The following is a 23,863-nucleotide window of genomic DNA, read 5'->3' as shown; positions in this document are numbered from 1 at the left end:
GCATTCCACGAGGTCAGAGGAGTCAATCTCCATGCTGGGAACCCTCGTCGATGGTACGATGTTGTACCGCAAGGCTTAGATCAAAGCCACGGACGAGCAAAGGTCAAATATATTGACAAATACGTACTTCATACTCCGCAAGGTACAGTATGGATACCGCTCTATCAAAGTTTCCCACCTTCATGATCCATCCGTTCGGCACCGACAACGGAGGCGGAGGTGGGCGGAAACAAACACAACAACGCATCTCATCCCGAAACGGTCAAAGTCGGGTCGAGACCGAGATTGTGGTGGTTGTGGTTGCCGGTTGGGGTTGCAATCAAGCCAAGTCCTTCCAGGTCCCGGGTTGGAACATCCGAGAGAGTTAAGTTGCTTTCTTACGACAGGATGACTTCAAGGTTCCTATGCGAATGGCTCAACGCTCAACAGCCCAATGCGGCTGACCATTGATTCTGTGCCCGATAGCCATACGCCAACCGATCTGCTTTGGGATCAATATGCGCAGGCCGCAGGGCACTGGGGGGATTCGTTTCGATGAGGGGAGCAAGGGAACTGTGTTGGGATTCGAAGCCCGGGCACCTATATCAGTGCTACTATCGACTTGCGTACATACGAATGCTCCGTGATCACCATGTCGCCGTATTGGAATTATTCGAGGCTGACAGACAGCCTACTACATGGACGCGGCCAGGACCCCGGGGGCCGGCGGTCGTTGAGAAAAGAAATCCTACTTGCCGCTGCATTGCATCCTGCGGGCTTACGCAGGCAGGCCGGACAAGTTGGGGAACAGTCGCAACTCGTATTCTGACAGAAGACGCAGAGAAGTAATTCAACGCTCTCGGTCTTGAGGCAGGGAAATCCCGCCAATGGCCCAATGCAACTCTGGAGTCTGTGCTTCTCTTAAGACATGCTACTATGATGTGAGGGCTCAGGGCAATCGATGGATGGATGGCCGACCCAGCTCGACCTTCCTTGATGTAGCTCCCCCGCCTCTCCCATCCAAGACTTGGGTTCAGGAAGTGGCTTAGTCAGACGTCACAGGCTTGGCCATCTGCGTCTTACCCGTTGACGCTGTCAAATACCGTACACTCTCTCCAGCTATTGTTATTGATGTATCAAGATTGGTGCGGTATGGGACATCAACAATGACAACTAACAAGAAAACCAATACTAGGCACAACCTGGGGCTTCAGTAGGACGCTAGTACTCTGATTGCAGAAAATCTTTTGGCTATTATGAAACGCGATCCACGTCGGCCCAGCTTACTGGCTCGTTCCTGTGAACAATACCGAACCGTCTCTTCCACAGACAAGGAACCCTTTCCCCCAGGCGTTCACTCCAATTATGAGCCGGACGATATTGGAAAAGTTGATTCAACGTAGCCCCGCAGGACAACTCTCCTAACCGCGTGCCGCCGCCCGCTTTCCGCTGCCCTTGCATGCACAGTAGAGCTCAGCCGGGCTCTAGTCTCCAGGCACTGCCAGGCTAACAAGTGGCGATGCACATTCTAGTTAGACGGAGGTAGTGCAAGCCCTGCAAGTGTGCAGGTGCATCTTGGTGCAGCGTACATACATGGCAAAACGCCTTGGAGATATATAGGCTAAGCTGAATGCCGGCGGTGGCCACTCCATAGTCTAGACCAAGATACGTAAGGTAATCCACAAACAAATAAAGTCCACTTGCAGGGCCTGTATTTCTTCTTTCTTCAAACTATCCAAACGCATACATAGTACACCTCGTGGCCTTACTGCGTACAGCACTCTCCTAACAGAGTGTGACTCCCGAGACCAGGGCAAGTTTGAGAGGCCGATGACTCCGCCCAGCCCCAGCGTGCCCTGACACTTGAAGAATTTCCACCGCAAGGTGACGGGAGCTGGTGGACCCCCACGATCACCAATCGTCTCACCAGCCCCCCAAGGGGTGCCTTAGCGTTCCACGGTCTCCCACGGTCTTGCGCCCCCCTTCAGTGGCTTAAGCGTCGAGGAGCCCTGAACTTTGAACTCCTGGTGGGCTGGTTGTACCCCGTACGGATGGATAGGTAGGCAGCGTCATCGAGCGACGACGAGTCAACGACAGCAAAATCTCCAAAGAGGGCAAAAGAAGGCAAAGCAACAAAGCTACCGTTTAGAGACGGCGCCCGTGTTCGGCAGATCGTGTGGGACGTGCACCGTCGTCCCATTTTTCCCACTGCTCAATGAGCCCAGACCTGAAAGTCACCAGCCAATCAGTACGTGCTCTTCCGACCGTTCAAGCTGCGATACGTACCTGCTGCGACTTACCCAGTACCGTTAGGTTCTTACCTTAGCAGGCTTAGGTTCTCCGTTCACTCTGTTAAACCTTCAAGGGTACCAATTACCTGATACACTGGACCAACCAAAGACGCGTTGAGCTGTCGCGCTTGTTGACAACCAAATACGATCAACGACAGAGCACAAGTCTGATCCTCGATCTGGCCTCCGCATTCTCACTGTTGGCATTCCTCCCATACATGACTTGCATAATCGATTGAGATGACACCTTCTAGCGCGTGAGGTCAGGTCGCGCAATCCTGACTGGCGGTGATTTACAGTGGCTTTCTAATAATCCCTGTTCATCTAGTCGTGGGGTTCACATCAGGACGGGAACTCAAACACTTGTCTAGTTCCTTGTCAGTATTGACATAAAATCTGGCTATGGTTATGGCGGCCAAGAGGAAGTTCCTGGCACTTGAGGGTCCAAAGGATGAACAAGCCGAGTACAAGAAATCAAAGTTGATACAGATAAAAGGTCAGGTCAGGCACACGTTTCTACAACAGCACTATGATGTCGTGCAGACACTCCGCGGATACCTGCTTTCTAAACTGCCAGGGTCTTCGAGACTTCGCCGCAAGAAGATTGCAGCGTTGGGAAAAGACCAGGCACCGTGGGCACGCATCCAAGACCACGACATCATACCAGAGCTTGCTTCGTTGTTAGACACAACCTTGGTCTGCACGCAACACCACCCTGAGGCACAAGTTGACTCTCGGTGGGAGCAATGGCGGTCTTTTTCCCAGAAAGCCGACGACTCGATTGTGTCTCTCTCGGGAGGTTTGGCCCAAGCTACTTCCTCGCAGTCCGAGGTAGGCCATTACTGCGCGAATGATCCGTCTCCAAGGCTGACCGTCAAACACAGATCGTTGACTTCGTAGTGTGGCAAATATTCAACAGACATGCTGCTCGGCCGAAGCACCTCCTCTGTGATGGGTTCCGGAGGCAGGCTCAGAACATTGCCAATACAGAAGGCCAGGGTCGCGATAGCGGGATTCAGGGGCTGGTGGCAGTCGACCCGAATCATTACGTGCAGGCACTCAAAGAAGCCCCTTGGCCGCAAGTACTTATGCTGCTCGGGAAATCAGGCGAACAGATCATGATAGATCTCCTCATTGATACGGCGATGTTTCTCCCTGTGAGAGCTGGGCACGGCAATATGTACCAGCTCAGTGGTATTCCCATATCAGAGAGGGGCGTAGGCGCGAATCAGGATATCAAGAAGCAGACAAAAGGGAATACCACAGCGCCGCCCATGCTCCAGGAGCGGGCCCCGTCTGAAATCAACTTCATCAGAAATCGCATGCTCTACGCTCGAGCTGCTCTTACCGCCAAGGGCACGGTTCAGTATGGACTGCGGCACATACGTAGGTTTGCGTTCGAACCAAAGGCAGAGAGACACTTTCACTAATGCCAATCAATAGATATCCTGAGTCGTTGCCCGCGCCTATCGTGTCCAGAACGGGAAATTGAAGGAGAGAGATCAAGAACGATACAGGCGAACGAGCGCAACACGCTGAAAGTCATGATGTACATCTTCCCTCGACAATTCGGCTTACACAATGCCTTCACCTCCAAAGTTGACCACTCCAAGACATCGCAAAAGTTTGCAGACTACTCTGTCCGCGAAGATGAGATCTCGACAACGTTCAAGGGGCGCGATATCAAGCTTCCAAAGAGACTGCGCGGAGACGCAAAACGACTGGTGCAGAGGCTACAACTTCTCCACGGTCGTTGTGCTTACGCTGAGATACTGCGACATTACTGCCCTTCTGCCGTTGATTTCAAAGCCCAGAAATCCGTCTCAAAGAAGCCGGTAAAGCAGTCCAAGGGACTTAATCCTGCACCGGTGGCGGGAAGAGAAAACCAAACAGTCGTTACATCTAGACCCCCCAGAAATAGCACACAGAACCGCTACAAGCTTCACCAACCCACGGTGCTTCCGCAGTTGCCCAAGTTTGATGCGATCACTGACTTGGCAACTCCCGCAGCTCATGTTTCCGCATTCTGTCAGGCTGTATTAGCCAAGATTATACCAGATGAGATGTGGGGCAATGGTGAGGACGGAACTCACAACAAGAGTCAAATTCTGAGGAAGGTCGATCACTTTGTCAAATTGCGGAGATTCGAGGCTATGTCCCTTTGCGAGCTCGCAGACGGCATTAAGGTAAGCAGTCATCTGGCCCTGATGGATTCTGTCTAACGTATTCATAAAGATTACCAGTATGGAGTGGTTGGCGCCTCCAGGTCTCAAAGGCCAGAAGACCAGCTTGACTGACATGAAGAAACGACGAGAGATTATGAACGAGTTTTTGTATTACATTTTCGATTCGCTGTTGATACCCCTTTTGCGCAGCAACTTCTACATTACGGAGTCGAGCTCCCACCGTTATCGTCTCTTTTTCTTTCGGCATGACGTTTGGCGATACGTCGCAGAACCAGCAATGGCGACACTCCGAACAAACATATTTGAGGAGATCAAGCTTGACCGGGCTACCGCAGTGCTTGACTCCAGACGACTGGGCTTCAGTCGTATCAGGCTTCTGCCCAAAGGAAAGGGTATGCGGCCGATCACGAACCTGCGGAGGCGAACAGAGATCAGGGGCAGGAGCTCCATTCTCGGTCCAAGCATAAACACCGTACTAGGCCCGGTACATTCCATGTTCAAGCTCGAAACGGTGACCCTCACTAATCAATCATCTGTGTCATTTGTCGTTTTGCTAATGGGCTTTGCAGCAAATTAACCCCTCCAGGCTTGGGTCATCCATGTTTTCGGTGGGTGATCTCTACCATCGCCTAAACGCCTTCAATGCCAGATTTGGCAACCATCGGCCAGTATTCTACTTCGCCAAGGTAGATGTACAGTCTGCCTTCGATACCATCCCTCAGGAGGCTGTGATGAAGCTGATGGACGGCATTCCGAGTCAAGAACAATACATCATCAAGAAGCACGTCGAAGTCAAAGCCGGATTACTGGATTCTCAACATCAGAAGAATGCGGTATCAACAGTAACGCGACGGTGGCATTCCATCGCCGTCACCTGCAACGATACCACTGATTTTTCGCAGTTGGTGGAGAAGCGCCTCGGCATAAACCGCAAGAATACCGTTTTCGTGGGCAACACCATGAGGAAGGAGCTAGAGACGGAGGCACTGATGGCGCTGATGGCATCGCATATCAAGCAGAACCTCGTCAAGGTGGGCAAGAAATTTTACAGGCAAAAGAAGGGCATCCCACAGGGCTCTGTATTGTCTTCAGCTCTGTGCAACTATTTCTACGCCGACCTCGAGGCGCAACATCTGTCGTTCCTGTCAGAAGGGGAGGGGCAGGAGGTTGAGGGAGGAGATTGTCTGCTCCTGAGGCTGATTGACGACTTCCTCCTCATCACGACGAACCAGGCGAAGGCGCGCAGGTTTGTGGGGGTCATGCACGGCGGTCTGCCCGAGTACGGCGTCGCCGTCAGCCCCAACAAGACCTTGGTCAACTTTGACATGGACTTTGATGGTACGAGAGTAGCCAGGCTTCCGGATGGGGCTCGATTCCCTTATTGTGGACTGGGCATCGACTGTGACACCCTCGACATTGTCAAAGACCGAGGTTATGTCAAAGATACAGGTAAGCTCTTTATTATGCCATCGCAAGGAGGTACACGTCGTTGGCTAACCTGGCCATCAGTGGTCTCCAACGCGTTGACCGTGGATTACGGGAACAAGCCCGGCCAAAATTTTCAGAGAAGAGTCTTGAGTACGTCTTGCAACCATACCTTCCTATAACTAACCATCGTTCACGTGAATTCGATTCAAGACACGCCCGCTAACCTTTGCGTCATCTGCCATCAGACGCCTTCAAAATCCAGTCCCACCTCATGTTCTACGATACCAAGCACAACACCATCAAAACCGTCATGTCCAACCTCCACAAGGCCTTTGCCGAGACGGCCGAGAAAATGTGGGCGTACTGGCGCTGTCTGCCCACCAGCAAACGACCCGGTGACGGGCTCGTCATGCGTATGTGTGTCCCTTATCCCGCTCAAACACACCATGTTTGCTTTACTAAAACCCGGCCTTTGCTTTACCCCCTTTCGACTAACAATCTTCATTTTTTGTTGTCACAGAGACCCTGGCCAAAGTAATCGACGTGGCTTTCGGGTTGCTCACGAGTAAGTCTCGGAGGGAAAAGTACCCAGAGTACGATTGTGCCCTGGAGAAGACGCACGTTGCGTGGTATGTATTTCTTCCATCCCCAATATGTTGTTGTAGCGACTCGTCATCTAACTTGAAGATTCTCCCAAAGGCTCGCTCTCGATGCAGTGAAGATGATTCTCGCGAAGAAGCAGGCAAACTTTACGACCGTCTTGTCGTGGATTGATAAGGAGCTCGGATGTCTCGACTCCCGGAAGACAGCCCGGGCGAGGAAGTACATACGAGGGTGAATAAATAGACAATTACCGTTGTACAATATACATTACACGGAACCTTCAAAGTCAAAGAGAAAGGCTGGTTGTGAGACCCTGTGTGTGTGTTTCCTTCAAGGCAGAATCCTCCTTGCCTACCATAATAGGTCGGATGGAACGTGAACTCTCCCCCGTGTTTGTCTTACTCGCTACGCCTCTACTGCCCCGCTCCTATGTGCCACACATCGCCTATCCATATCGAACACGTCGACGAGTTTTGTGATGGAAAGCCTAGGAAAAGTGCCTTCTCGTACCACTCGGAAACCCTGTTGCTTGCCGGGCATCAGTCGGAATTTGGACTTTTGTGCAATACGAGCGTTGTCTTGTGAAGCGCCAGCACAAGATTCATCTCCGAGGCGAAGTAACTCAAACACTGCCTTAAGACGTTTGAGAGGAAACCTCTTTTTTCTATACCACAGTAAGGTTGACAGTCATCGAATTCCACAGAGATAGCAGCTAGCACTCAGCCCTATATCTTGACTAATTTCCATAGAAGGGGGTGGCTCAAACGAGCTACGGCGACGACTCTCAGAGAAACTATGAAAGAGCAAGAGAGATTCTTCCTAGAGAAACTCGCCGCAGCGTCCGAATACCCAGATTCCCTCCTCTACCAGGATGAGCGACGGGCGACGCTAAATGCACGCATCAAGCATTATGCCGAGAAGAAACATCAAGTATTTGACGAAGATTTGGGGAAGCGAGAGGATAACCCGTTGATCGTCATTGATTTCGGCACGGGTGAATCTCCGACTGTGGGCGACTTCGATGCCAACGAGGTTTCCAGCGAGGAGAGGTGTGGGAAGAAGACCGACTTACACATCATACGAAACATTGACAACTTACGAAACAAGCTGTCCTGGCCGGATCCGAAGCAAGGCCCGTGGAAGCCCGGATACCTCAAGAAGGACCCCCCGTTGCGAGTGATGTGAGTCCGCTCACCAAAAGCGATCATCCAGCGCAACGGTAAAGGGGGGCACTAACGGCATCGAAAACCAGCCTGCTAGAGCGCATGTGGCCTACCTCGCTGCTGCTGAACCTCGGCGAAGACGTACTGCTGGGGATCCTAACCTACCATCAGATCCCAGCTCACTTCCTGACTTTCCTCACCAGCGGCGGCGACTCTTGGAGCTTCGCCAGCAGCATGAGCTCCGCGGGCTTCAAAGGCTGTACGAACACCCTCTCGGACCCTGGTCAACAGCCCACAGGCTTGGCGGTGCTGGGTCGCAGTGGTAGGCACATTCAGGTCTGCCTCACCTTGTTCAGCATCCGCGAGTATCCCTCACACGCGCTACCCCGAGACGCGAACCCCGCTAGAACACCGCGGTGGGAGACGCACTCTGCGGTCGTGTACGTTCATTTTGACATCATCGAGGGCACGGCGGTATGGTTGCTCGCTAGCCCCCGATCGTATCATCTGGAAAGGGGTCACGGTACGCAGAACCTGCTTTGGAACGCTTTGAAAGACGACATGGCGAGTGACATGGGTTCGCTCCGGTCGCTTGACGTCCCCGAGCGATTCCGCATCAGTATCGATAATCTCCTTGCCGCTGCCGAGTGGTCCATCGGGATGTTTTCGCGTCACGTCCAGGACACGGAGAAGAGGCTTCATGACTTGGTGAGTCCGTTCTTGGCCACATGATGTGAGAGGCGCAACAGAGCCGGAGCTATGCTGAGATCCGATCCAGACCAAGCCGTACGTTTATCCGTATGACGATGACGAGATGGTGAATGACAAGGCAAGCGAATCAATCCACGCCCAGGACCTACGTAGAATGGCGTTCTTGATGGAAACTCGGCATGGCAGTGTCATGAAATTTGAGAATAACCTTCGGGTTCTCCGCCGTCTCCGAGAGTTTTTCGTGGAAGATGTGGCCGGGCATCTCGGCCCTCTCAAAGATTCCCACGCCGATGAGATCCGGACGCATATCAAAGGCTTTGCGGAGAAGTTGACATTGGTGATGGCAGAAATTGAGGACTTGTTGGACAGGGCATCAGCGCTGGATAAACTTGCGAGGAACAGAGAAGAATACGTACGTGGCGACTAAGGGTGTCAGATCAAGGGGAGCGAACGCTAAACGGTCTAGATTCAACGGTTGCAAGCGCACCACTCAACTCAGCAAATGAAGACAATCGCGGCGTTGACGGCGGACGACTCGTCAGCGATGAAGCAATTGTCTTTCATTGCCCTGATATTGTTACCAGTCACGGTCGTATCAGTAAGCCAAGATAGTCCCCGTCGAGCATAGTTGTTGAAGAGAGGCAGAACCCGAATGCGCTGATCGGATGTCGTAACCAATCATATTCCATGCAGACAGTTCTCAGTACGGACATTGTCAAGTTTCAGGACCTTTCGAACGAAACCGAGAATGCCACCCGAGGCACGACCGAAGGCTCCGTTCCGATGTACAACTTTTCGGTGGCGGCCTTTGGCACATGGGCGGTCGCCAGCGTACTCATGACTATCGCGACTTTGGTCATTGTCAAGCCAGTAGGGAGCCGTAGGAGGCAAGGCGGCGGCAGTGTAGATTGTGAGACGCACGAACCCCCCATAGAGAAGATAAGGAGATCTCGACTGATCAAGCGATTGTCTCCTGCGTGGAACATTCGAGGCAGGTTCGGCTCAGCCGTAGACTCTTCGTTCAACAATGCCAGGCCCAGGCCACCGAGCCCAGCGGCTTCGGCACTCGCGACTTCGATACACACGGCTCCGACAGTCGTCAAGACGGCATCAAACTCGCGAGGGACTCCGGTGGTGGATATGGATGCACCCGTGCGTGCCGAGTCCTCTCAAACTTGGACGTCGATGGAGTACTGGCTGGGGGATCCTTGGAACACAATGTGGCGGTCTGCAAAGGATAAGCTGAACAAGACGGAGATGGCGACGACACCTCTACCACGATGGGATAGTCGAAGAGACGAGGGGCGAGAAGATGGGCAGAAATCGCGGGGAGAGGGTTCGTGAGTGCATGGTGCCTTAGCATGTTGGTTTAAGGCACAAGGTTATCCGAAAGGTAATGTAAGGTAGGGTCGCATCGTCCAAGTGCTGGATTCGGAGAAATAGGATCGGGCACGGCAGATTGACACATGCCAGATCCCCTCGGTCCCTTGCTACCCTCCGAATCTCCAAGGCTGCAAGGTTATCTGACAGACTCAGCTCCTGTGAGCCGCATCTTTGTTTCTATGTTTCTTTTAATGGATTGTCACTTTCAATACGGATTCGGTGTATCCTAGGAGTATTGGTGTGCTTGCGTTGACCAGGATGGTGACATGAAAAGAAGGTGATATGTCAACGGTTGAAGCGGTGGCCGAGGAAAGACGAAGCTCACCATGGCTTGATGATATTACCTAGATGAGAAAAGCAGATGAAGATTCAAGCTAAGATCTAAGATCGCAATGTGGCAGTGCTCCTACCCTCCGTACTCGTATGTGCATTGTCGTTTCTTTGAGCAAGCACTTTCTCATACGGTACTGCGGTATCATAGGTACCTAGGGAGGTGCAGATGAAGGAAGGAGTCTCCTGGCGCTGAGGTAAGGCATTTTCATGACGCTGATGCATAGGAGGTTTTAGCGAATCAGCCCACTACACGCAGCTAGCGGGCGACTGAGTCCACCAGAATGGCCCCCATGATTCGTAGTCTTCGGATACGACAGGGAGCCACCTCGCCTGGCCGACGATTTTCAGGGAAGGTCCCATCACCCGAGGCAGGTGCCGTGCAAAGATGGTGGCGGCCCGGGAAGCTTGCGTGGGGCGGGCCTTCCACACTCTTGCCTCTTCTGACCACACGACTGGCGGTGCAGGTGCAGGGGAAGCAGAAGAAGGAGTGGGTTCCGGCTCTTTCATAGACCGGCGGCCTGGTTGACGTCAGACGAAAAGATGCGGCGACTTTGCGTATGCTCGTCTCCCGCCGGCTCAGCTTACCACGCTTACTACGCCAACACGCCTTGTTCGATTTAATTAGACAAAAAACACAACTGTAAAGCGCGAAAAGGGTAAACGAAAGAGAGGCTAGTGAAAGCAATACCCTTGCCCTGTTTGTTAGTTCCATTCGTCTATTTCCCTTTGCCCATTATCTAGCCCACTATCTTGCACTACGATACTTGATCCATCCTTGCTCACATGACACTGCCATCCCATCCTCCTTCTACAACCTGCTACCTATTTGAGATCTCAGTTTTGTTTCCAAAGGGGCGAAACACATCTTGACTTGCCATGTTCTGTGGACGACAGAAGCACGCACATACTCACACCAACTCGCCTCACCCATGATCATCATCCAACTCACCCACACACGCCACACGTCGCATAATTTCAGCCCATCTCATTGCTGCTGGTCTGGGGCCTTTACCTTCGAACCCTCGTCTCTATCTGCCAGCCTGCCTACCTCGCCCCAATTCAAACCGGTCGCGGGCTCTTGAACCATCCCGTTCTGCCCACTCGCGATCACCGTACTCGGGTTCGCTTTGGAAACGACATCTGACGACTTGGTCCAAGCACGCCGAAATCCACGAGGGCATTGGACCAGATTTTGTGGCAGACTCTCGTCAGACATCGGAACCATATCAATCATTCTCAAGAGGCTTCAAGTTTTGACTGCTTCCTTCCCCTCTAACCAGAAAACCCTGGCTGTGGCTAAGCCAACGCCTCCGTCGCCTTTCCGTACTCGGAGACTCAGCCGTGTCTCGTTTATCTCGTGTAATGTGCGAGTCAGACAGATACGCAGCCAGCTGCAGTTAATGCCGTTTTTATTTATACAGCACTTCATCTTCCCTTCTTCCAACGTCTCTTGGCTCACCATCACCGATTAACATTAGGCGTTCGAAGGTTCTATTTCTTGAAGCAAAATAGTATATGCTGGAGTCCAAGGAAACTATCCAGACCGAGAACAAAATGGCAGCCGACATCACCACGACACTGGGTATCCCAAGCCTCACCGCACCGGTATTAGCAAACGCCACAAAGCCCAGCCTTGCCAACATCAGCGCTCCCTTGCTTGCCACCATAGTTCGCGACAGCTACCGTGCTACCTTCAAAGCTCGCGTCGCCGCCGGTGAAGCGCGACCTTTCGTACTTCCTTACGGCATCTTTGCGAGCTTCATCGTCCCCATCCTCTACTTGACCTTTCCGCACACAAAACGGCCATGGCTCTACAAGGCAAGATGGCTCGTGCTAGCCTTCATCGTCATCTTCAACATTGACATCTTGCTGGGCACCTCTAGCACCAACATGTCCATATCTTATTCAAGCGGCCTGTCAGCCTTCTGGGGAATACTGTCTAACTTCATTATGCTGGCATTCACGGCACCACAATTCGACTACGAAAGAGTTGTTCGGAGGAGAAAGGGCGCCACTACCTCAAACAGATCGAAGCCGTCTGCGGATCGCGCATCTCCAATAAACGGATCCGGACTCAGGAAGCGAGCTGGTGGCAAGAAGCGAAAAGCCGACCAAGTCACGGCCCCTGAAGTCAACCTCCAAGAGTACGAGTACTACTGGCAGACTTTCCCAGAGAATGGGCCTTTTTCAGAGCGACTGGGCTGGGTCATCGACCTCTACACCAATTTCAGGGGAGTCGGTAAGGAAATTGTTCCCCTATGCTAAAGCGAGCTCTATAATAACATGAATCAGGTTGGACTTGGGCGGTTTCGTCGGTTCCCAGTCCAGTTCCCCCGGAGAACCCTGGTACGGGTGAGCTCGTCAAGATGGATACCATTCCGTTGGAAACATTCGTGGGGTGCCAGACCTACGAAGACGAGAAAGAGTTCTTGCGACGGAAGGTCATCCCCATCGCAATCTCGTATATGATCCTCGACATCGCCAAGGTTGCCATCATGGAGGACCCATACTTCTTCCTCGGACCCGAGTCGTTACCCCTTCCTGCTCATCTCGCGGCTCTCCCACCATGGGCTCTATCAATATGGCGGCATGCCTCCGTACTCGGTATTCTCTACGCAGCACTCGTCATGGTCTTCTCCGTTCATGACCTGTTCCAGTACTACGTCCTTAGCAAAGTCTTCCCCATGCGGGGTGAGCTGTGGCAGTACTCGACGGTATTCGGTTCCTTTACACAGATTCTGGACAGAGGCTTGGCCGGGTTCTGGGGAGCTTGGTGGCACCAGACCTTTCGACATGCCTTCTCTGCGCCAGTCAACTGGGCTATAAAACGTGGTTATCTTGAGAAAGGCACGCGAAGCACAAAATCAATCGGGATGTCTACCGCCTTCCTTCTGTCTGGTCTGCTGCATGGTTCCGGAAGCATCAGCGCGATCCCCGAGACCAAGTGGTGGAAGCCAGCGCTCTTCTTCTGGTTGTCAGGGCTGGGCGTCCTTACTCAGCAGACGTTCTGTACCGCCATGAAGCCCCAGAGTACAAAGATGCCTCGTACGCTCAGGAGAGCTGGGAACCTCTTATTCGTGCTCGTGTGGCTACACGTCACCGTCCAGCCGTTGGCCGACGACTTCTCGCAAACTGGCCTCTGGCTCATGGAGCCCGTTCCCGTTTCGATCGTGCGCGCCCTCGGCTTCGGTCGCGGGGAGACGTCATGGTGGAAGCCTGATATGGAAGCAATTGGACATTGGCATGTTGGACAGCATTGGTGGGATTCTGGGTTCAGTTATTAGAGCATCGGGCGCGAGCCCTCATTCTCATGTTATGATACGACGAAGTAATGTGTTGGAGTTTTCTGTAGATAAACTTTAGGGAAGATATGCCTTTTCTTTCGCCTGCTGTCCCTCCTCCGAATCAAAATCCCCATTCACTTTGACGTGAAGTACGCTCCTGTTCTCCTGCTTCTCTGTAGGATCGTTTCCGGTTCGGAGCTTCTCGAGCCCATTCTCCTCCTCTGGTGTGAGTCTTCGCGGGGTAACACACTCCTAGTGGTCATTATCCTGTATTTGTGTTAGTGAGCCTAGTATGTTGATCGATGCAATGGGTGAGTAACATACCAACTTGACTACAATGTGTCTGTGAGGAAAGGTTTGATTCAGGTACGCCTCCACGGCGGGCTTCTCTAGGCCGCAAATGGAGGTTCTGTAACCGTACTGTATCCTCGACAGCAAAAAGCTGCGCACGGCGCTATTCATCTTGTGTGTTTCGAGCGTGTATCTGTCTCCTTCCTCGTCCCTTGAGTGAGCTTGTTTGGTGGTGAAAGGTTCAGGCAGTTGATATCGCTCGCTACTTCCTCGGGGTTAGAAGCTGGACAATTTCCGTCGAGGGTAAAGAAGAGCTGTTAATTTTGATATTCATAGGTAGGTAAGGTAGTGGGTAGGCAAGCCCGACCGGTTCGTACCTTCCCGCACATGACAGCAAAAGGAGGGTTAAAGGTATATAACCCCCTTCAAACCCATTCCCGTCACCAGCCAGCAGGTGCCCGTCTAGGTCGACGGGTCAGGTCAAACTGGCTGGGTAGCGGTGTGGTTAATGGTCAACATCAATTAGCTACGCCAACCAGCCTACTCGACGACAGGCTAAGCGCATACGAGTACCCCGAGTTCGAATCCCAGTATGAGCACCAAGAGATGTAGCCACACCGGTGGTGAACTCTTTTTTTTTTATGTTTTAAATTCTTTCCTGAATCATTATTGTACATAGGTGGGAGAACTTTTGCTGGTTGATAAGGTATGAGGCTTCCTTGCTCTTTCCCCATATTGGGTAACTGCGACTACCATCTGGAGATTCACCTCAACACAGGGAGAAGGGGCATGTGACCTGACCACTGGTATGTTGTTTGATTTGAAAATAGCGGCTCAAAGTCACCGCCGGCTTGATGTTGCCAGTCATTCTGTCATCATTACCAGTCTTTTGAATCACTCGCACTATACGTTCGCCACTCACCGCGGCATGATCACGTCACTTGAGCGAGACTGAGAATTATGATGTGTACTGGTATGCTTGATCACTGCATACTACTGAAGCCTGGCTACCAGGCTTTAACAACCCTATGAGCCCTTCTAGGCAAAACGATGAGAAAGAAAGGGGGTATCTGAGCCGAAAGGAGAAAAGCCATCCTAAACTCTGGTCTGTTCTAAACCTCTGCCCTTTTCAACGCCAGTCTGACCAAATACAATAAGAGAAACGGGGGTATTTCGCAAACCCAAAGCCAGTTCCAAATCAATACAGACCCAATCTTCAGCGTACCGATGCTGGAGAATTCAACTCCTTGACGGGGAAAGAAAGGATCACCAGAGGTCGGTAAGAAAGAGACGTCAAGCCAAGAGTGAAGACAACCCAACGCCTGAAACCTAACCCAAGAGACATGGAAACCCAATACCAGAACCTAAGCCAGCGATGTAAAAGTTGCTATTCGAAAGAAATGCAGCCTTTTGATGTGTCGTAGTACTAGTAAAGAGCAAGAAGAGCTCTCGGTGCCAGGTGATATAGGTCGTGGGCGTATTAGTTGCCGTGGCCGCCAGCCGACATGAACGTCAGAGTGTTGGCACCCGCGACGTCCTCGCCATTGATGGGGTAGGTAAGGCCAGGCTGAACGGCAGGCTGGACGACCTGTTTGAAAAACGTGTTAGCAAAGTCGTTCCAAGTCTTTGTAGAAATAAGCTACGACTTACATCGATCTGCATTGCGTCAGGAACGACCGCAGTCACGGCTTGGATAGCGTGATCAGTCCCGTCGATCCAATTTCTCGTCAGGGGGCATGTTCCCAGCTTCATGTTGGCGATTATGGCCAAGGCATAGCCGCGCAGGATTGCAATCGCAGGCAGCTCTCCGTTGTTGCGCTTCATCTGCGTCAAGACAATGTTGGTAACCCAGGCACTGTGGACGATCTCGCGAAGTACAATGTCACACTGCGAGCGCTTAGTGAGACCGGCGGCGCGGATTTGGAGCTTGAGCTTGGCCTGGATCGCATCGAGGAGATCGCCCAGGTCGGCGGTGACGAGGCGGCGGTTGGCGTTGCGCTCTTCCAGGGTGGTGTTCGGGGCGATGGGCTGGGGCGGGAAGACGTGCTGCTGGGGCGGTACGGTCTGGAAAGACTGAGCCTGGCCGGAAGACTGAGCCTGGTTGGAGGACTGGCCCTGGTTAGAAGACTGGGCCTGGTTGGAAGACTGAGCCTGGCCAGAAACCTGGGGCTGGGAAGCCTGCGAAGCCTGGACAACTTCAGGCGCCTTGCCCTTCTGAGAAACCTTGGCCTTCTGAGGAGTCGCGGCCTTCTTGGAAACACCAACGGTACCAGCGGACATGGAGCTCATGCCGGCAGTGAAGGAGTCCATCTTGATCGTGTTCTGGCGCTTCGCGGCCGGGGGCTTCTCGGCAGCAGTCGCCGCACGCTTGTTTTCGGCACCAGGATGAAGCTGAGGCAGGCCGAGGTGACGGGGACCCTCGCCGTACTGAGGGGCATGGAGGTACGCGCCTCCACCCTGGACTTGACCCTGCTGGGCGTATCCGTGATCCTGAAAATAATACGTGAGTGAAGAAAAATCGTAGTGAAGTAGAGGTGCTGTTCTTACCTGGGCCGGGACGTTGGCCTCAGGAATTTCAGAGAGCTTCATCTCCTCCTCCTCAGCCTCGGGCTCCTTCTTGACGCTGCCGGTGCCGCTGCCGCTGCCGCTGCGCATCTTCTCGTACGTGTTGATGGCAGCGGCGCGGACGGGACGGGACTGCGCCAGTCCGACAGGAGCCATGCCCCTGCCCGCATCGGCGGTGGCGGCAGGGACGGAACCCTTGCCGCCTGCCTCCGCGGGCGGGACATACTCCTTGTCGGAGGGCGCGCTCGAATCCATCTCGTCGTCGAAGTCGGAGTTCGAGTCGGAATTGTAGTACGACTTCTTGCCCTTCTTCTTCTTGGCCGCCTTATTCTGCTTCGAATGCTTGGTCTTCTTGGAAGGGCGAAGCTGAGCGGTATTAGGGGAATTCTTGGCCTTGGTGGGTGTAGAGAGAGCCAGGGACGAATTCTGGTTGGTAGTGAGGGTGGTCTGTAGAAAAGGGAAGGAGGGAGAGAAAATCAGCTTCTGAGTGAGAAAAGACGGGTGTGGGTGGAAATCAGCGTACCTGAACCATGCTGCCCTTCTTCGCAGAGCTCTTGGAAGCAGAAGATGGGCCCTTGGTGGGCGAGGCATCAGGAGTGTTGGCCTGACGGCCCGGGACGGCGATGGCCTCGGATGTTGGAGCAGGAGCGCGCGATCCGCTGGCGTGCTGGGTCAAAAGTGCGTAGCGGTCCACCCAGTCGAAATCGCCAACCTCATGAGCAACGTGAGAGCCGAGGTTCGAGATCTCGCCCTTGGCAACGCAGTCACGGCAGACGACGATGCCGCATTCGCTGCACAACTGGTGAACGGTCTGGGCAGTGGGCATCTCTTTGCAACAGTCGCAGGTAATTTCCTCGAGATTAGTCTGTCTCCAGTTGTCGTGGCCACGGTCCCGGCCACCCTTGGACGTGGTATGAGTCTTGAACTGGTCCATGACGATGATTCTGATGAAGTTGGAATGCTGATATTGATGGATAAGGGGTGAGCTCGTCGAGTTGCTGGCGTAGCGAATATTGATGGTCAAGCCGTGAAAAAGAGCTGAGAGTGTCGAGGTAAGAAACGAGAACTCGAGCTGTCGAGGGAAGAAAGGGAATCAAAACAAGAGAAGGTGAGGAAAAGAGAAAACAAAAGTCCAGAGCTCTCGCCCTCCATGGAAATCCTCAATATCAAGAGAGCGGGTACAATAAGTTGTGAGTTGCCGCCTCATGAAGAAGCCCTAATCACAACGAGAGCGGGAGCAGTCGAGGAGCAGTGAGCTTCCCGTCCCCAAGAGAAATCTCCAGCATCCAGGGGCCTGCGGGTAAGACGGGGTGAGTGCCTCGCCTCATGAAGAAGTACTCATCGCAAGAAGGGCATTTTCAGGAAGACCTGGAACTCCTTCTCTTCACAGAGACTCTTGATGACGAAAGACTGGTTGAGGGAAAGGGGTGAAACTTCTACTAGTCATCCCTACTCTCCATACTAGCAGAAGGGCAGATAGAAAAGAAGGGGAACAGCCATCAATTCACAGACTCTCGATATCAACAAGATGAGCGGGTGAAAAGGGGTGAGCTGACGGGCGATTAGACATGAACAAGGAGAGTAGGAGGAATTTGAGCATAGTAATAAAGACTCGGAGCTCCTATCAAGTCAATGATATACTGCAAAGTGGCTTACGCAACCCTTCTGGATGGCTTACAACATCAAAGAGACTGAGTGGTATGCACACAGGGGCCTCTCGAAAATCTGTCAAGGAAAGATTGTTATTCGTAAGTAAGAAACCTTAACACAAAGCAATTGGTATATCTCAAATCCAGGGCTGATGAGCTCTCGTCTCATGTGTAAGTTATGATGATCACTGTGCCAGATGAATTGCAGAAGATTAGATTGACACTCAGTCGCGTGAGACCGAGTCTAAAGGACCCGAGTGTGCTTCCATAACTGGCCGAAAGTGAGACTGCCCATGCTGTGGTTGAAATATTACTATGATTCCTAGGCATAATCGGAGCTAAGGTGGTTGTGGTATTACTAGAGACGGATGATGCTCTCAGTATGTCTAGGACTGAGCTCGCGGCACATGTGGCTACCTTAGATGAGTCCTGAATGCAAAACCTGGCGATCATCGCTCCAAACTTGAAGCTTTATCTATCATCGAGTGTGGCTTGATTGGAGAGCAACCATCTCGCCATTTGAGAATGAGATAAATGAGACGATGCTCGTTCCTGGCAAGACTTTGCTACTAAAGAGGACAAGTACGGTCTGATGTGGAGAGCGTATCACCTTCTCCAACATTGCACGTGCAGCATTCCTAATAGGCTGGCAAGAGCAATGTAACTTGATCCTGCCATATCTGACATAGCGGCAATGAGATATCAACATGAGGTCCCTTTTCAGAATGGAAAAAAAGACGATGAAGAGAGAGAAGACTTTGTGGTGTAGAATAGAACCACCAAGTGCCATGATGAGAGCAGTTTTTACTTGTGATTATGATACGTAGCTGGGAAGGCCAAGAAGATAATGCATTGAAGGCAAGACATTGCGCGATTAGAGTGACCGGATACCCTCTTTAAATACCGCAGGAGTTGGTTATACCGTCAGACAGATGCATCGTCATTGAAGAAGACGAGAAAGCGTAGATGACATATGAGTGGGATGAGGTTCGGCAATGAGGATGAATATCAAGACACGGCCATTCACAGATTCCATATATCCATCATGAGTTCCCAGGGCGGCTAAGCACAGATGCCGCTTTACCTAGGAGAAGCTATATATTCTGGTAAGGTAGTAGTCGCCTTGCGCGACAAAAGACAGCGTGTTCCACTACGGAACATGATCAAGTAAACTTATGAAAGTACTTGCCAGTTGCGAGCATATCATTAATCACAGAACCATGACTAGGAGTTCCGCTGCGAAGTAGCTGTGCGATTTGTATCCCGCGCTGCAACACTTGTCCAGAACGGGCTTAACCCCAACGGCCTCGAAGAACAATTGGAACCGGGGGGTAACTAAGAAATAGGACCGTTAGAAGGGATAGTGTTTCATGCGTAAAGGGTACCTATAGCTGAAGTCGAGCGCCTGACAGGCACGCTTCGTCTCTCTGTACGTCAAAAGGGGCAAAAGGTTGACGGGTTATGGTAGGCAATTGCTCGCTATACAAGTCCATTGAAGGCTGTTCTATAGATCCAGGCATACACGAACTGACGTTGAGTACTTTCAAGTCAGGCGACAATATATATATGCGCACTGCGTTCATATCACAAGTGTGCGGTTGTAAAATGTGTAGTTGAACATAACAACTCAGACTGTCAGAAAAGTCGGCATAGCCAACAGTATTAAGAAACAAATCGCTTGCACCCGCGCGGTCAAAGCTTTGCGGCGTGCGGGGCACCGCGTGCGGGAGAGGGACATATCCGATGATGGACAGGTATGCTGGTGGATAGCCTGGAGTTCGATGGTAGTGTGTCCCGCCGTGCCCCCCCGATCGTTGCCAGGACGACTTTTGCACTCGACTTTTTGCGCAACGAAAGAGATTGGCTGGGCGCATAGGGTGGACGGCCAGTTACCATAGTGACACTTAAACGGATAGGACGATGGGGGACCTGGACCACCTCGGGAGAGGACGGGAGACAACGGGTAGGGTCCACGAGAGAGCAGAAATTGCGCACAACATGGACGGGACGAACGGGGTGGAGGAGGGACCGGAGGCAAGTCATGACAAATGCCCACCTCTCTCTCTGCAAGTCTCCAGTCCCATAGATGACTCCGCAGGACGTCCGGGTCCAGAAGCCTTTTCTCGAAACAGGATGGTGTACTCTCTTTTTTTCTTCTCACGAATCGGACGTGGACCACGTTTCGGAGTACGGATACCTACGCGATTCTACATATATGTCGGTGGAAGCTCAGGAAAAAAGTCGACGAGTGACGTTGAAAAAGGCGGGTACGTTCCCAGCAGAGACCCACCGACTGGGAGGCGGCGCACTGTGCTGGGTGAAACGGCCTGAGAACATTTGGCCAATGAGGTGGGCCGGGCTTCCCCAAGAGCTCGTTGATTCGTCAATGGGACCTGCAAGCAATTAAACGCGACCCCGTAAGTGGAGACGTGTAAAACGCGTCGAACGCGTGCGGCTCGCGACGACGCGCCGACCGCATCGCAAAGTTTCGCAACGGGCACCGCCCACCTTCTTTCTGTAGTCTGAACGAGGATATTCTTCCCACTTTCTTTGCTCCAAGTTGGTATGTGGCGCAATGCCCTACTGGTTGACTCACAAGCGGCAATCGCGGGATTCCATGTCTTTTCTCGGTGTAGTCATTCTTTCTTCACCGCTCACCTGCTCGCTCTGATCTTCCTGCAAGTGCTGAAGCCGGCTGATACTAGGTTGGACGGTCCGGTCAATCTTTGACGATTCTGAGTCTGGCGTTGCCTGTCTGCTTGGGCCAAGGAAAGCCATCGGTTGATTTTCCACGCTGGAGTTCTGCGATTTCGCTTTTGCAGCACTCATTGAGAGTGAGGGGGAGGGGAGACTGAGAGAGTGCCCTTGTCGCAATCGCGAAAGTTTGGAAGAGGCGGGGCATGATGCAGCGGATTTACCCACGTTTCTGATGCAAGCCATTAAAGACAGCCCCTCTTTGTGCCCAGGGCACCTGGCATGCGGAGCACGACGGAATGTTGGACCCTAGAGGTGGTGCGCCGCTCTTCGTCACAACGTGAGGTTGAAAGCCACCGCCACTAAGAATACCACCACCACACCGCCATCTCACACGCTCATGAATAACCCCGTGGCTACCCTGAGGGTGGTCTCGCATCACAGAGAAGGAGGGTCATGAGATCGTTTGACGGTAACATAAGAGGCGGGCGTTTCGGAAGCAATGAACCGACTCCCATGGCCAGGAGCACCCTCGAGTCATGCGTCATCTCGTCCACAACTTACAAACGATGGTTAGGGCATAGTATGTGTGACTGAGTATATGGTCGTCTAGTATGGTAAGTACGGAGTACTCTATACAGAGTACCATGGGACGCTGAACAAGCTTCGGGAGGAATTCGGTAGGCCTCTCAAGATTTAATTACGGCCTTCAAGGCCGAGAGAAGGTGGTATCCGGAATCAGAGAGATATGATGTAGTTGGGGCCCGATCGGAACATGTCGCCAAAGCTATCCGGTATAACCCCCAGGAATCGCTCGAATCAAGACCTAGAGACTATGACGGCAGCTGGCCGAAGCACAGACGGAATGTGCTGAAGCACCAAGCCCAGATCCCTTTGTGCAGTCCTCAGCAGTCTCTTAACGCAGTGGTAACTGATAATTGGTAAGTGGCGCAGCATGAGGAGCACGTTTTCTCTCCACAGACTGGCTGGGGGAGCACGAGCATAGAGACCACATGTAACGGCCAATGATCATCATCTATAGTCATTTGCTTTCGGCTCATCTTGCAGGTAAAACTTTGAAGCAATCGCAGCAATCGTGGACAGATGTGAGGGCATAGGGAGACTGGAATAACAGCAGGCAGGCAATCGTGTAGGGCCGAATCGATTGCAAGTCTGTCGTTGGAAACAATAGACGCCTCGAAAGTCGAAGAGTGTGGAGGTCCTGACTCGAGCTAGGCTCAACAGACACTGCTCTGTTGGTTGGCCGTCCGTGTGTCCCATTGTGTGGGAGTTTGACAGAAGGGAGGGCGCGAGCCGCGGCTCCTTAGCGATTAAGTCTGAGCGAACGCAGTAAGCCAAAAGGGGAAGTGTCGATTTTGTCTACATTCTTACGCTTTCCAATAGAACGGGGATTCCAAGCTGAGGTGGATGTATGTCATGAGCCTCGTGAGGCAAGGTAGAGTACTTAGGAGGCAAACCTCGTGGGAGAGGATGTCTCGCATGTCTTGCAGCTATGTTCTCGGCCGGAGAAGCCCAGGGAGATGGATGCTGTCCGATCATCCATGGGCTCAAAGTTTATTGATTGGGCAAAGGGGGAGATGGGGACGAGATGAGGCAGAGACAGTAAAGATGAATGGTCTTGTGCCTTAGTCTTGCGACCACCTTGCATGAACCGGAGGAGAGTCAGTAGAGACGGAGAAAGGGTAAGGTTGACGAGACAAATTGGAAGAAGCAAGGAGCAACAAAGAGCCGGCAGTATTGCCTTTGATCGAGAGCGGGTGTGAGTGTGACAAGAGATCAGAGTCACGAAAAACGAAAAGGGCCAAGAAGGGGGGAGGGGGATCGATGGTGAGTTTCTTTGCTATTGCAAGTTGACCCTTGCAGATGGGCGAGGGACGAGGGACGGGGTGGAGGGTGCGGACCCGAAGGTGAGAGGGGAGCTACTGCAGGTCGGTGAGGGACAGGAGAAAGAGGTGTGGGAGGGAGGGTGATGGTTGAAAGGGAAGAAGCAACGCCGCCGTCCCAGACTCGAGGTACCGCCCGAGGCGGTTGAGACACAAGATGGGCCCTACGAGACAGGTTGGGAGAAGTCGCGATGGCGTACCTCTTCGCGTGGCCTGTCCGGCTATTCGTTCGTGAGGGCTACCTCGACCGTACCACCAGCCCTGATGGTGCGTACGTAGTAATTCATATTGTACGGCAGACTGTTTCGGGTGCTTCCATCATCATCATCGCCATCACCATCACCATCATTCGCATGCCAAATGCCTCGTGTCTTTTAGGGCTTTGACTGATGTACGTATACCATATGGATGTACTCCGTACTGCTTACCTGATGTCTTTGAGGTAGATTGATAGGTACGTTACCTCATGTCAGAACCTGAGGCAGGCAAGGTAGACGGGTACCTTATTGTATGACATACCCAAAGGTACGGAGTACATTGACCTTGACCTTGGACAGAGGCTTGAGAGGAAAGAAAGAACGACGTAACGGAAGGGTCGGTCTGAATGAAGCTCAGACCCCTCTTGCCTCCCACTTCCATTAAAATCCCTGGCAAAAGCAATGGATACGTACCGCGACGTTCCTCGAGTGCTCCAGTCTCCAGACAGTGAAAGAGCTCGCATCGGGACACAGGCTGCCAGGCTTTTCAAACACTGTGATACCCACACCAGGCGACCACGGCCCAAAGTACTTGCAGCAGCATGCAGTTTGCGCGCCCACCCCCAGGGCCCCAGGGCCCCAGAGCCCTCAGTCAGTGGACGGACCCTTGTCAGGTGGTCCACTCTTGACTCCAGCGCACTAAGAAAGCCCATTTTCGCCCTTGCCAGACACAAGGTAGTAAGTTCTCCCCCATGAGCCTTCCAGTCCTCCGCCATCCCATCTGCCACCTGCCACTCTGCCGCCATCCAGGTCCCAGCCAACCTACCTACCTACCTCACTACCTTACTTACACTTGCTTCCCTTCCTCCCGCCTCCCGCCCGAACTTCCTCACCGACACACCACAACTATCGCACACATAATTGCTTCACCCGCATTCCTCCCTCCCATTGCAGGAAAACAAGACGACCCTGTGATTCAATATTGAAACACTTATCACTCTAATATCCTCGCCCTTAAGACCCCTTCGTCCGCCCCCTACAGTCCACCGGCGCATTCCAAGCCTCCTCGCTTTCTATCCCGTCGCATACTCGCGCACAGTCGCAAAAGTCTTTTCGTCGCATACCAAACCACCTCGCCAACTCGTCATCGCATCGCGCGACACTCAATAGCCCACCACCGCATACCGATCAAATCCCTCAAG

The 23,863-nt window shown here is 52.6% G+C and overlaps 3 protein-coding genes across 3 annotated transcripts; 2 read left to right on the top strand and 1 right to left on the bottom strand.

Moving 5' to 3' along the window:
* Positions 1-3,544: 3,544 nt before the first annotated feature.
* On the top strand, positions 3,545-8,788 carry EST2 (Telomerase reverse transcriptase; the record flags this gene model as incomplete). Its single annotated transcript, XM_065756398.1, has 9 exons — positions 3,545-3,656; positions 3,714-4,456; positions 4,506-4,928; positions 5,026-5,905; positions 5,966-6,034; positions 6,130-6,301; positions 7,237-7,536; positions 7,740-8,358; positions 8,429-8,788. The coding sequence occupies 9 exons, from the start codon at positions 3,545-3,547 to the stop codon at positions 8,786-8,788; spliced, it is 3,678 nt and encodes a 1,225-aa protein (XP_065614767.1).
* A 2,804-nt stretch (positions 8,789-11,592) lies between these two features.
* On the top strand, positions 11,593-13,361 carry N0V96_001992 (uncharacterized protein; the record flags this gene model as incomplete). Its single annotated transcript, XM_053195099.2, has 2 exons — positions 11,593-12,316; positions 12,370-13,361. The coding sequence occupies 2 exons, from the start codon at positions 11,593-11,595 to the stop codon at positions 13,359-13,361; spliced, it is 1,716 nt and encodes a 571-aa protein (XP_053047370.2).
* Positions 13,362-15,132: 1,771 nt separating this feature from the next.
* N0V96_001991 (uncharacterized protein) lies at positions 15,133-17,151 on the bottom strand (the record flags this gene model as incomplete). Its single annotated transcript, XM_053195101.2, has 4 exons — positions 15,133-15,240; positions 15,303-16,142; positions 16,200-16,664; positions 16,741-17,151. The coding sequence occupies 4 exons, from the start codon at positions 17,149-17,151 to the stop codon at positions 15,133-15,135; spliced, it is 1,824 nt and encodes a 607-aa protein (XP_053047372.2).
* Positions 17,152-23,863: the final 6,712 nt, after the last annotated feature.

The sequence above is a fragment of the Colletotrichum fioriniae genome, assembly GCF_027942845.1.
Source record: "Colletotrichum fioriniae strain IMI 355084 chromosome Unknown scaffold_2, whole genome shotgun sequence".
NCBI classification, from domain to species: domain Eukaryota; kingdom Fungi; phylum Ascomycota; class Sordariomycetes; order Glomerellales; family Glomerellaceae; genus Colletotrichum; species Colletotrichum fioriniae.
Note: the sequence above shows the minus strand (reverse complement) of the source record. Positions and strands in the feature narration are given on the sequence as shown.